General features: G+C 40.0%; 1 protein-coding gene across 5 annotated transcripts in view; it reads left to right on the top strand.

Annotated features, from left to right (window-relative positions):
• The window catches only part of PTHLH (parathyroid hormone like hormone), a 14,559-nt gene extending 2,578 nt beyond the window's left edge, over positions 1-11,981 (top strand). For 3 of the 5 annotated variants that reach the window (XM_006028367.2, XM_025209775.1, XM_006028366.2), the window contains 3 exons: positions 563-682; positions 6,397-6,819; positions 11,499-11,981. In XM_006028367.2, the coding sequence (XP_006028429.1) occupies positions 582-682; positions 6,397-6,819; positions 11,499-11,508 (534 nt within the window). In that variant the 5' untranslated portion in view covers positions 563-581 and the 3' untranslated portion in view covers positions 11,509-11,981. Of the gene's footprint in view, positions 1-6; positions 335-562; positions 683-6,396; positions 6,824-11,498 lie in introns of those variants that run through there. The other 2 variants (XM_006028365.2, XM_014522135.2) reach the window with 2 other exon arrangements.
• The last annotated feature ends 303 nt before the right edge of the window (positions 11,982-12,284 follow it).

The raw sequence follows: 12,284 nt of genomic DNA, 5'->3' as shown, positions 1-12,284 counted from the left end.
GAGAGGGAGCTGGGCTCTCCCCGGGAGCGCCCCCCGCCTGGGACCCGCGCTGCCCAACACGAAACCAACTTTACTGTCTGGCACCTTTTCTCCCCTCTGGAAAAGGGGACCTGCCCTGCAACGCCCCCCGCCCCCCGGGCACAGAGTCAGGGCCAAGCTGCTACGGGAGACGTAAACACGCTCCCGAGCCTGAGCCAGAGCCCAGACAGCTCCTTTTTTTTATTACTAGGAGAACGATCGCCTCCCATTATTTTTGGAGAGCGAGAGGAGGAGGGAGGGAGGGAGCCTGAGCAAACTTGGGAGCAGCTGATCTCTAAGAAGCGAGAGCTAAAAAGTTGGTTTTCCTTTTTTTTTCTCCTCCTCTCTTCTTTTCTTTTTTCTTCCCTTCCCTTTTTTCTGTTCTTCTCTTTTCTCCTTCCCCTTCTTCTTTCCTTTTTCCGTCTCTCCTCTCCTTCCCTCTTCTCCCTCCCCCCGTGTCGAGGCTGGGGTAGCCCTCGGGGCCAGCCCTTCTCGGCGGAGCCGGAGCCGGAGCCGGCAGCGCTGACCCCCGCTTCCCTTGCAGGTCCCAGCCGGAGGAGACCATGTTCCCCAGGCTGTTCCAGCAGTGGAGTTTCGCCGTCTTCCTGCTCAGCTACTCCGTGCCTTGCTGCGGGAGATCGGTGGAGGGCATCAGCCGCCGGCAGTAAGTGTCTCCTTTGCTGGGAGTGGGGAGGGCAAGCGGGCTGCAGCTGCAGCACATGTGTCCTCAACTCTTCGCATGCTCCCAGCTCTCCAGCAGCAGAGCTACCCACCCGGGCTGGTGGCTTCAAAAGTTACCTGCACAAGGTATCTCACCAGGACTGTTTAAGAAGGGGGGAATGAAGGATAATGCATGGCTCTCTGACCCTGTAAGACACTGGGGTGTATGATTGCGTTTTGTCCTGAGAAGCCTCAGTGTTATGTAGAAGAGCAACACATAGGTGGTTCTCTAGTATCTTGCGGTATTTGTGTGTCTCTGATAAACTAATCTTGCATCCTGCTTTACTTGATATGTTTGCATTATGTACTGGAGCAGCAATTTAGGTGTACTGGCACAGAGCCAAGCTAGATAAAGGTCAATAAAGGGACTCACTAGTTAGATTTACAATTAAAAAGTACCTATAAAATGGGGGGAGGTGTGCTGTTGGACTGCTTTACACTAAGTTCTTCAATTGGAGTCGCTATTTAACTCAGAGACAGAAGCATTTTTATAAACAAATGACAACTAGATTTGGGATGTTATGCTCAGGAAAGATCTTCCTTCCTTTCCCTCTTCCAAAGCAATTGGTCTGGGTCATATCAGTGAATAGTAAGGGGAGTGCAGGAAAGAACCCCACAGAAATGACCTGAGATCAACAGCCTGTATATTCACTGTCTGTAGCAGTTTAGTTCACTATAAAATATTCTAGGATCAGCCCAGTGAAGGGGTCAAGGACAGCTGGTAGGACTTGATGTTTCTCCAAGTCCAAAAGAAACAGGCAGGTTGGAGAGAGAGTTTGGAAAGGTTATCAACTTGTTTAGAGGAAAGTTTCACAGACAGTACCTTGAATCAAGTTCAGGAGGGCTTCCTTGCAACTGCTCAAGTAATGTACATAAGGACAAGCTTTCTATATATCACTTCCTCCACCAATTAAAAAAAACCACCCCAAGTAAAATTACTTTAGACATGTCTGAACTTTGGCACCAAATCAAAATTATTATAAATCTCCTAAGGCAAATCATGTATAACATTGTAATGATGGTAACACTACTCTTCCCATTAACATCTAGCTGTTTCACACTACTGTGCAATATACACTTGGAACTATTTTTTAAATGATTACTATTAAACCATTTTGTTTTCTTCAGCTGTGAAAACAATCCAAGTTTGAGTTTATGTAAATAACAACAATATACTAAAAAAAAACCCTAAATCAGAATTAAATACAGTGTCTCCTTGGCTAAAAAATGGTGAATTGGAACAATGCCAATTTTTGTTTAAATTTCAAGATTTAGTAGAAAATGCCTGTTGCCTTGTTGAGCGGTGTGTCGTTTCAGCACTTGTTATGTGGCAAGATTAGATTTTTTTCTCTCCTTATCCCATCCTGGCAGCTAAATTGTAAAGTAGGTGCTAAATTGTCAAAAAGGGTTTCTTGATCCCCTCTATGCTATGGCATGTAAAATGTGCACAAGAAAACATTTAGCTGTCCCTCAGTGGCATTCATGTGGGTATAACACTAACACCACACATAAACATATATCCTGTTTTAATATCACCACAAGCTGTTTCTAGGCTTAATGGTTAATAACTTACTTAAGCATGGACATGACTTCAGCACAAATTTAAACCAGTAGTAGATTACAAATTGGAAATCACATTATTACTGTGCTTTTCACAATAATCAAAAAATGATCTAGGCTCTATTCTAAAGACCTTATTTAGGCAAGTCTCATAGAAGCGAGTGGGAAGTTTGCCCGTGTAAGGACTGCAGGGCCTATTATATGATATAAACGCTTTAGCTGTTCAAGAAATTTCTAGAAACCAAGTAATGCCTCAGAGTGAAATTAGATATTTTTATCTGCTTGCATCATCACATCTCCAAATCTGTTTCAAATACTTTTCCAGTTGATATTAACTAAGGGTCCAATCCTGAGCAGGACTGAGTGGCTTTGGATCTGAGTGGGACAGATTCAATGCCAACTGAAATCTTTCTACAAATTGAGATACTTCTGGTCAGCTCCAAGATGAATATTCAGTTAGGGTAATGATGCAGTTAAAAACTACCCAAGACAGAAAGCCAATGCTTTATATGCTACAGACAGACAAAAGAGTGAAAAGAAGGGAAGAAAGTAAAGGAAGCTTTCTAATAAGAATGGATGTAAAAAGAAATATGACTTCCAAAATACAGTATAACATTCACAAGTTCTGCATTCATAATGTTGAGCCTAAGTGTATTTTTCCCCATGAGATATAAAGGTAAATAGCTACTAGTAGTATTCTGGTACAAGACAATTAATTTGGTATTTAGTCAAATAGAAACCATCATCTCCATCTTTCTCAAAAGTACCTACCACTTGCAAGCTTAACATGTACTGCACTGAGCTGGAGGCAAACTCTTCCTTTTCATGAGAAGTATATTTCATAAAAGGAAGGAAGGAAGGGACCTCTAGTGGGTCATCTTGACCCTAACATCCTAATAGTTCCTAACTTTATTCCATGCTAATACTAGAAATCTCTTATGTAGTTTCACTTACACAATGAATGAGCAAATAAAGTCATTCCAGAGACTGAGAATACAATTCAGTTTCCATCCCCTTTCTTACTCAGTGTACTTTGTGGGACTGGGAGGAGGGGGCATTTTAATCACATTGTTGCTATCTATGTTATGGAATGCCTCTCTGAAGGACTCCTACAAGAATCTTCTTCATGTCTTAGAAGTAGAGGATTTATTTGAAGGACTTTATGGGGTGGGGTGGGGAGGGGAGGAATTTACATCTACCATATCTTTTTCAAGTCAGGAGACTTATTTCTCACTGCACAAAAAAAGGCAAAATATAATCTTCAAGTCTGAGTAATAAAAGTCACGTGAAATGTAACACTATATAATGTTATACAATTATCTGGAATAGCAGAATGCTGTTTGGGGTTAGATTTGCATGCTAAATGTCAGACAGGCGTTTACACTGAAACCCACCCTCTCCTGGCACAGTACCCATTCACATGTCAATCTATGGATTATTTTGAAAATGTATATTCAAGTAAGATGTAGGTCCTGTAATACTGTTTGACTGTATTGTTTGCATTGGAATCAAAGCTCTAGGTTAAGGCTATGTAAAATAGAATTACTTTTCAATCAAAAGTCCTGTAATGACAGCCTTTTAAGATTCCAGATTTTGTAACAGTGGGCAAATTGACTAAATATACATTACAGGATTAAGGCAGCTTTCAGTTCTCTGTGATAAAAAACACATTATTCCCAGTAGTTTATAAGAAGCAAAAGGAAAGCTTTGCTCATCACATAAAACATACTATTTTAAACACAGTAAAGCACTAAGACTTTGTATACTTTTTATAAACTAGGAGGAGGAGGGGGGAGGATAACTACATTTCCCATGAAAATATCCTGGGAAAATACAGTACTGAAATTAGGAATGTGATGTGAGTCACAATGGATAGACTGGCAACCATGACAAAAGTATGCCACTCTCAGAAGAGCAAGGTGCTGGTTTTATACCATATGTATGAGTCAGCCTGATCTAATCAAGCTAAAGATGACTGTTGACTACTGCTATGGAGCAAAAGTTTACAGCCTGGAGTATCAGAGTGAGTGTGGCTAGGGTACCAAAAAAGGCCGTAAGAGTGACTAGAGTAGCATTCAGAAAGGTATTGCTGAATGTCTGATTATTGGTTCATTTTTTGTCTTGTGGAAACAGATTCTGAACTAGTGTTCATGAAAATGGTTCCACTGAAGGAAATGAGGCCATACTCATATACACCAGTTCAGTATCATGCTCTTATATTTTTGCTTCGAAGGAAGTAGCATACAAAACTCCACAAATTCCAGGAAGGCAGATTTAAACTAGACATAAGAAAAAAGTTCTTTATGGTACAAGTGTCCAGGGTTCGGAACAGACTCCCCCCAGAGGTGGTGCAAGCAGGGGGGGAGCTGGAGGGGGGTGGCGCTGGACTCAATGATCTCATGAGGTCCCTTCAGCTCCTAATGTCTATGAAATCTATGAAAAATGCTGGCACCAAAATCTGAGGTCCTCTGAAACATCTTGTTACAGAATTCTTGAAACTCAGAAAATGCTTAGCAAAATATTGTTTCATGAACCTTTAGAGTGAATCTGGATACAGTTTTGAGCAAATGTTTCCCATATATCACTTTACATCAGAATCATGATAAATTCTCCTCTGATAAAGCTGTGTTGTGTGGAGCCAAAGTACATGCAACTCTATGACTGATTACATAATCATGTTCCTGCATTTGGCGCACAGTTCAGAAGGGGCTGAATGCTCTTGGTCATTTCATATATAGTATAATACCCTGCCACATTTTGAAACTCCATTCTTTGCCATGGTAATTGATGGAGTGGGACTATTCATGCAAAAAGTTGTGTGTCTTCACCCACCTTGTCTATATTCAGAAACAACTGTGCATCATCAGCTACTGATCAAATTACTACAAAACAGGCAAGACACAGAAATCATTTTCTTTGGCTATGCATCCTCTCTCATGGAATCAGGATACTACATGTGACTAGATTTGTGCTAGCCAATCTCAGTACATCAAGGCAAGGCAAGCTGGAAGGATTACTGGTTAATAGCATTCATGGGAACATAACTTTAATCCCAGCTTGTGCACTTTCTGTGGTTCACAGTGCAGCTGTGCATCCTTCCCACACCAAAGAGAAAGGAGTGTGTTTTCTCACGGTTATTTATTGTCCAGACACCTCTTGGATCATCCATTTCTGAAAGGTTTCTGATTACTCTACTTTGTTAGCTAGTATAAACTGTTTGTAAGGCTTTTAGTTAAGTCATTTTATAATTCTTCAAACAGGCTAACGAACCAGAATGAACAATACAGCATCTTTGGAAATATAAGGAATAGCAATATATGGAAGAAAAAAAAAGATTGAAGGACCACGGGGAAGAACTAGTGCAATGCACAGACTGGATCCAGGCAGTACAGAACAGAATTTTATGTTAAAACTTTAAAATTGGGGATTTAACAATTAGGTGCAAAAAAGCATCATTACACAAGTGGCTGAGAACCAGTCAGTGTTAGTTGCTAAATGCTCACAATTTCTGCATGCCAGGCTACTTGTTTAGTTATCTGAATGTAGATTTTGGCACCTAACTTTTAGGCATCCAGATTTGATCACTTTGGTCAAAGAAATCTTTCTTCCATTAAGTAGCAGCAATCACACTTAGTGAGCCACAGGGGTAAGTTGAATTTTTATACAGAAAGCACTTCGACAAAGCAAAAAATTGATACTGAAATGATATTGCATAAACAGAGTTCCAGACTACACTACAAATATTTATTTTTTCCTATCAGGTCTGTTCCTTTCCTAATTTTGGGAACCGCCTTCTTTGCTTTAGTGCCTACAGTGCCTTGTACCATTAAGAAACATTGTCCTAGAACAGAGCACTAATCCATCTACAGGTCCAGATGTGTGTAATGGGTCAGCAGAGAATTATTACTAGCTTAGGTTCTTCCCCTTTCTGCAGGGAGTTTGCTCCTACCTTCTGACTTAGCCAGATACATTAAAAGCTTGAAAGCTGGTACAGCATTCTCTGTAGCTACAACTGCCAAAGAAAAGGTAAGCTCTGTCAAGGAGTAGGCAATAATGAAATTATAAGTGTTTTTTTCCCCTCCTTCCTTTTTATTTTAGTAAGAGAGCTGTATCAGAGCATCAACTACTGCATGACAAAGGGAGATCTATCCAAGATTTACGAAGAAGGATGTTCCTCCAAAATTTAATCGAGGGAGTGAACACAGCAGAGATCCGGGCTACTTCTGAGGTTTCTCCTAACCCTAAGCCTGCTACCAACACAAAGAACTACCCAGTTCGATTTGGCAGTGAAGATGAAGGCAAATACCTAACTCAGGAGACAAACAAAGCTCAAACATACAAGGAGCAGCCCCTGAAAGCACCTGGTAAGAGGAAGAAAGCAAAGCCTGGAAAACGCAAGGAACAAGAAAAGAAAAAGAGGCGTACTCGATCAACATGGCCAAATTCTGGAGTACCTGGTAGTGCAGACAAAGGGCTCCCCCTCTTGGAAATCTCTGATACTACACGTGATCACAATTTAAGGTAATTCCACTTAATACTTTAGCAGGAACATACTATATAATATATTTATTGTCATATTTTACCTATACCTCAAACAAATCTGGAGCTCTCCTTGTTTTCTGAGAATAACTTGTAACACCTTACAATGATTCCCTGAAAAATCACTGAATGACTCCAAAATGCTTTTCAAAGAAAAACATCATTTCAGTGGTACTGGCTCAGAGACTGAGGCACAAAAGTGCAGCAACTCCCCCACTGTTATACATCAACTCATTTCTGGGCAGGGATTAGATAAATTTGTTATCACAAAGAAGAGAGTTTCATGAAACAGAGGTTATAGTGAGAGTTATTTCAGAAAAAGGAATACACCTCCTATCAATTGAAACTTCCTGGGCTGATTTTACTTTGAGTTTCTTCAGTTCTGATTTTGGTGCCATACTTCTAGCTTAGCAGAATGAGAGCTTTGAGCTTTAGTTAAAACCCTGCTTCAAGAAAACAGAATAGGTTTTCTTCCCTCCCCCACCCTCTTTTTTGGCAACTTTCCTATCCTTACTTTACAGTTTTTCTTTTTTACTGTTTCACCTTAGGGGAGAACATGGAAAGTTTTTCTCTCTTAAGTAATATCTGCGAACAACACAAACCAGCCTTTTGCCATAAAATATCCCCTGCCATTAGGACTTTTTTTTTTTTTTAATTCTGCTCCATCTTTCTGCCAGCTTGTGAAACAATTACGTTGCTGCTGAAAAATGTTGAGCATTATGCTTGGAGACTTGTTTTCCGCATGTATGACAATGAAGGTTTTAAGGGCTATGGTAATTCAGAGTCTCTCTTTTAGATGTCCTGAGCTGATAGCCTGCTTCCACCTATCGGTTCAAGTTGGAGATTGAACCATTTTGTGTACAAAGCATTAAATTCCAAAAGGAATTTTAGTTTTTAAAATAAGGTAGAAAACCCCCTCAAAACTACTCTCTGTCTGCTTCTCCCCTTTCACTTTGACTGAACACAAAACAGAGTCTCCTCACTTTACAGAAAATCTTTTGAAAAAAGGATGCCAGCTATGGGATTTACTAAAATGCAGCACTCTATTTAAATGTTACAGGCCCAGTCCTGCAATACACCCATGCCCTCAATTTCCACTGGAGTCCATGGAAGCTGAAGTCCAGCAGCAAGCCTCACTTAGAGCCTGCATAAAGAATTTAGGATTGGGATTTAGTTAGTGCCCTAGAGTTAAGAAAGTCAACGTGTGCTTAATAAAGCTCTCAATAAGCAGCACTTTAACTGGTACTGCTTTTTATTCAGTAACTTAAGAAAGGCAAGTCCCAGGATTTCTCTTCACAGGTGTTTGATGTATCTAGGAGTTGGAACAAATTTTATGAAGCTAGTGTGGGCACTGAGGGGTTCCTGTCTTCAAATGGACACATATGCAGACTTATAAGTGATGGGGAAACACTTCCAAGGCATTTTTAAAAAAATTTTTGTAATTTGCCTTATTAGGTTATCATTTGCCTTTCTACCCTATGGGAACTGTAAAATGAACCAAAAGCTCTGCCTAGGTTAAGGTTCCAAAATTTCTAATGGGCCCTTGTATGCCTCAAGGAAACCTAACTTTACAGAACATTATAGATTTGGCTTTAGCTTCTCAGCATTATTGCCCATATTGCAATATTAGCCTGTAGAGTACTAGAGTTTAGAAAGGACTGCATGCTTGGAAGGCTTAATCGTAAAGTCCTGCATAGTTTATTGTTTGTTTTGTTTTTGTAAAGACATCCATAAAACAAGAGTTACCTGTTGTAACTGTTGTACCTGTTGTAATACCACCTGTGCAGAGCATAGAGCATAACAGACAGGTTCAGCTTCTAGCAATCAAATAGCAAGCATGCTTTTGGCCCGGTCTTATCCAAGTGAGCTGGCACAAAGTATCCTTTCTATACCTTAAATTAAAACAACTGTCAGCCTGAAACATTTAATTTAATCAGGAAATGACATATGACATCATCTTTTTTAACTTAATAACCCAAGTCATTTATTAGGTACACATGCTAGTGCTATGTGTGAATTGACAGCTCAAACCCACCCCTCCCCCACCAATACATTTTAGGAAGGAGGGCAAGATTATCTGGTGCATAGGCACAACTTTGCATTGGATGTTAGGCTTAGGACAGCTCAGTTTATGGTGTCTGGTTCTGATATATATCCCCATGGAAACATGGTCCTCTAATGCACCCAGCTAACCTGCAGGCTCTGATAACAAGCGTGACTGAGGAAAGAGGGGAATGGCCAGAATATCCCAATACCAAACTGATTATACTACATTTTTTCACCCCTTTTAACCTATCGTAACTCTGAGTAAACTGTGACACAGAGTAGGGAGACTGGCCATACAAAGTGCAGTACAGCAAAAACCAGGGAAGTACAAAGGTGAATTCAGAGGCCCCTTTTCACATCACCTCTTGACTTTTACTTTGTCTAGTTTACCTTGACCTGAAGATCTCAGTCTGATGCCCCTGCTCCAATTCTGAACCCACAATTTGAGATCCACATCAGAAACCCAACTGCAACAGACTTGCTTCCTAATTCCATTGGATCAATTTGGGGGAAGTGTGTGTAGGGGGAGGGAGGGAGGGCAGACAGGTGATTTTGCAATAATTCCAACAAACTGGGATAGGAACAAACTGCAGATTTTAGTAGTATGGAACCAATGGCTGAGCTTCAACTTATCGCAAACTGTAAGACAAAGCCTAAAAACCTAATCCACAACTATCAGAACACCACATGCTTACATGTACATGTACATACTGAAGGTTATATACATATAATGTATATATGTGTATAATTTTATACATATATAATGTACATAATCTTCAGTATGTAGCAATTATAAATATGAAAGAGATATACAATTAATACTATGCACTATAATTATACCAAAATGTATTCATGCTAACATTTCTATTCCAGTCACTTAAAAAAAAAGAAAAAGAAAAAAAGAAAAAAAAACACCCTTTTCTTACAGGAGTCCTAGTTATGTTCCCAGTCCAATTAGTTTAAATGATTACTAACCATTTGCCTAAGAAAACTTTCAAAAGTGTAACCTCCCTCATGTTAAGTGTAATCTAATTTTCATTACCCAGATTAAAAACCCTTAAATTGTCAAGAATTTGTCTTTTTGTGTGCTTCTCACCCACACACGTCTGCCATGTGAAACTCTACCCACAGCTTTGGCAATCGCTCTGACAATATGGCCAATCAAATCCCATCTTATAGCCGTTTCCTAGGGAACTAACATACAATTGCTAAAATGTACTGCTCAGAGTGATAGAGGGGAAAAATCCCTTCAGCATTTCCAGTATTAGAAAATATTTTAAAATATAGGGCATCATAAGTCATATACAGCAGGGATAGCTGGGATTCTGTTTTGAACCTTATAAATTCATGGTGGAAGGGAAGATTACAGAACTTAAACCAGCCTGTCAGTGGCACCTAATAAGTCAGGGTGTGCAAAATGAGCCATATTTGATTTGGATTCCGCCCAAATTAGGGACAGTGATTTGATTAATTGATTTGGATCACTGTCCTGATTCAATTTGGCCAAATCCGAATCTGAAGATTCGATGCCGATTCGGAGAATCAGCAATTCGGCTATAGACACAGCTTTAAATGTTTTTTCTACATACCTCAAGGTACAAGGCACAGCTCATGAACACTGTGATAGTGGGATGGATGGAGCATCCCATACAGGCGCCCGGGGGGGAGGAGGCCGTATGCTCAGTGGTGGACTCAGGAGTGGACCGGAAGTACTTCCGGTCCACTTCCGAGTCTGTCAGCGAGTGTGCGGGGGACTCCTCCTCCCACACCACACTGGCTCAGCAATCAGCTGCAGGGGGACCCCAGGTGCACCCCAGACCCAGGAGGCATCAGTCACCAAGCCGTGCGCTCCACAGCAGACTTGGAAGTGGACTGGAAGTGCTTCTGGTCCACTTTCAGGTCCGCTGCCGATCACTCTGGGGACCCCCCCCACACTCCTGTGGGACCCTCCATCTGCCCCAGCATCTCAGCATTCATGAGCTACCTGGTACCTTGAGGTATGTAGAAAAAACATTTAAAGCTATGTCTATGTCCAAATCATCAAATATCTCCGAATTGATTCAGAGGGTTCCGATTCAATTCAGAGAGATTACAGGGTCTCCTGATTTGATTCAGATTCAGAGATTTGGCTGCTGAATTGGGCCGATTATTTTCTCATTATTTCACTTTATTTTATGTGGTTTGGTATCTGTTTAGGAAACAGAGCTTTATGACCCCAACATACAAGATGATTAAGCACATACCTAACTAGGCTCACTAATTTGGGAAAGGCTGTTTCCAAGCTTCAAGGTAGACTTATGCTGAAGCATCTTCCAGAATCAAGACCTAAATGAGGCAGTCTCCCTCCGACCTCTGTGTGTACATACAGCTGCAGATGGTATAGACTCGGCTGCTGCATGAAAGCAGTCTGCAATTCCTCATGCTGCTAGTATTGTGTTGAAACCACCATACAGGAGTCTTAAAAAAATCCTAGTAGCCCAGCACTGTTAATCAGCTTTTCCTAGGGGGAATATTTAATAGTGAGGCACAGCCTATATTACTTGTCGCGCTGTTACTATTAATCTTATGTCCACTTATTTACAAGGAAAATTAATTTTTTCCACTTTTTTCTGCAGGAGGCGCTGAAATTTTCAGTCGAGACCTTTGGAAAACATATTGCAGTATTCTGTAATAGTGAACATATAAAAAGTGTTAAAATATTTATTGTTTGTAAATACTGTAAATGCTCCAAATAAGCCTTCTTCTGCCCTTCCCTTCCTTCCCATTGCTCTCTGAAACTGCACATTTGGTTATTGTGAATTTTTTTTTTTTTGTGCTAAGGTTAGACAATTATTATTGTTGCATTTATCATAATTTATTTTGTTGACCGGTGTATTTATTTTGTGAACATATCTTGGTGCTGCTGACCTTCTATATATTTTTTGTAACATAATGCACTTTAGATATACATATTGAGTACATTGTTAATGACAAACTGTTCCTCTTTTGTGGTTGTTTTTAAATGAATGCTTACATACAGTTTAAACTGGGGGGGTGGGGTTCCCTTTCTGTGCATGTAAAATAGCAGTATTTTAAAATTTGTAAAGAATGTCTAATAAAATATAATCTAATTAAATCATGGCTCAGAAGGATAAATGTACCCTTTGGGAATTCCAGGAGAAGGAACTTAATTTTTTATTTAAACAACATTTGAAAATAATCTTAAATTTAATATATTTACATTGGTCCAGGCTCCAACATTTTCACATTAGCTTTCAGTTAAAAACTGCATAGAAAATATTGGTAGTGTAACTCCTGTTATACTTGTGATGGTCCAGAAAGTATGCAAAAAGCAAGGATTTCTTAGAGAGGTATCTTTTTACTGGACCAGCTGTGTAGTTGGGATAGTTTTAGACAAGCTT

This window comes from Alligator sinensis, unplaced genomic scaffold, assembly GCF_000455745.1.
Source record: "Alligator sinensis unplaced genomic scaffold, ASM45574v1 scaffold15_1, whole genome shotgun sequence".
NCBI classification, from domain to species: domain Eukaryota; kingdom Metazoa; phylum Chordata; order Crocodylia; family Alligatoridae; genus Alligator; species Alligator sinensis.
Note: the sequence above shows the minus strand (reverse complement) of the source record. Positions and strands in the feature narration are given on the sequence as shown.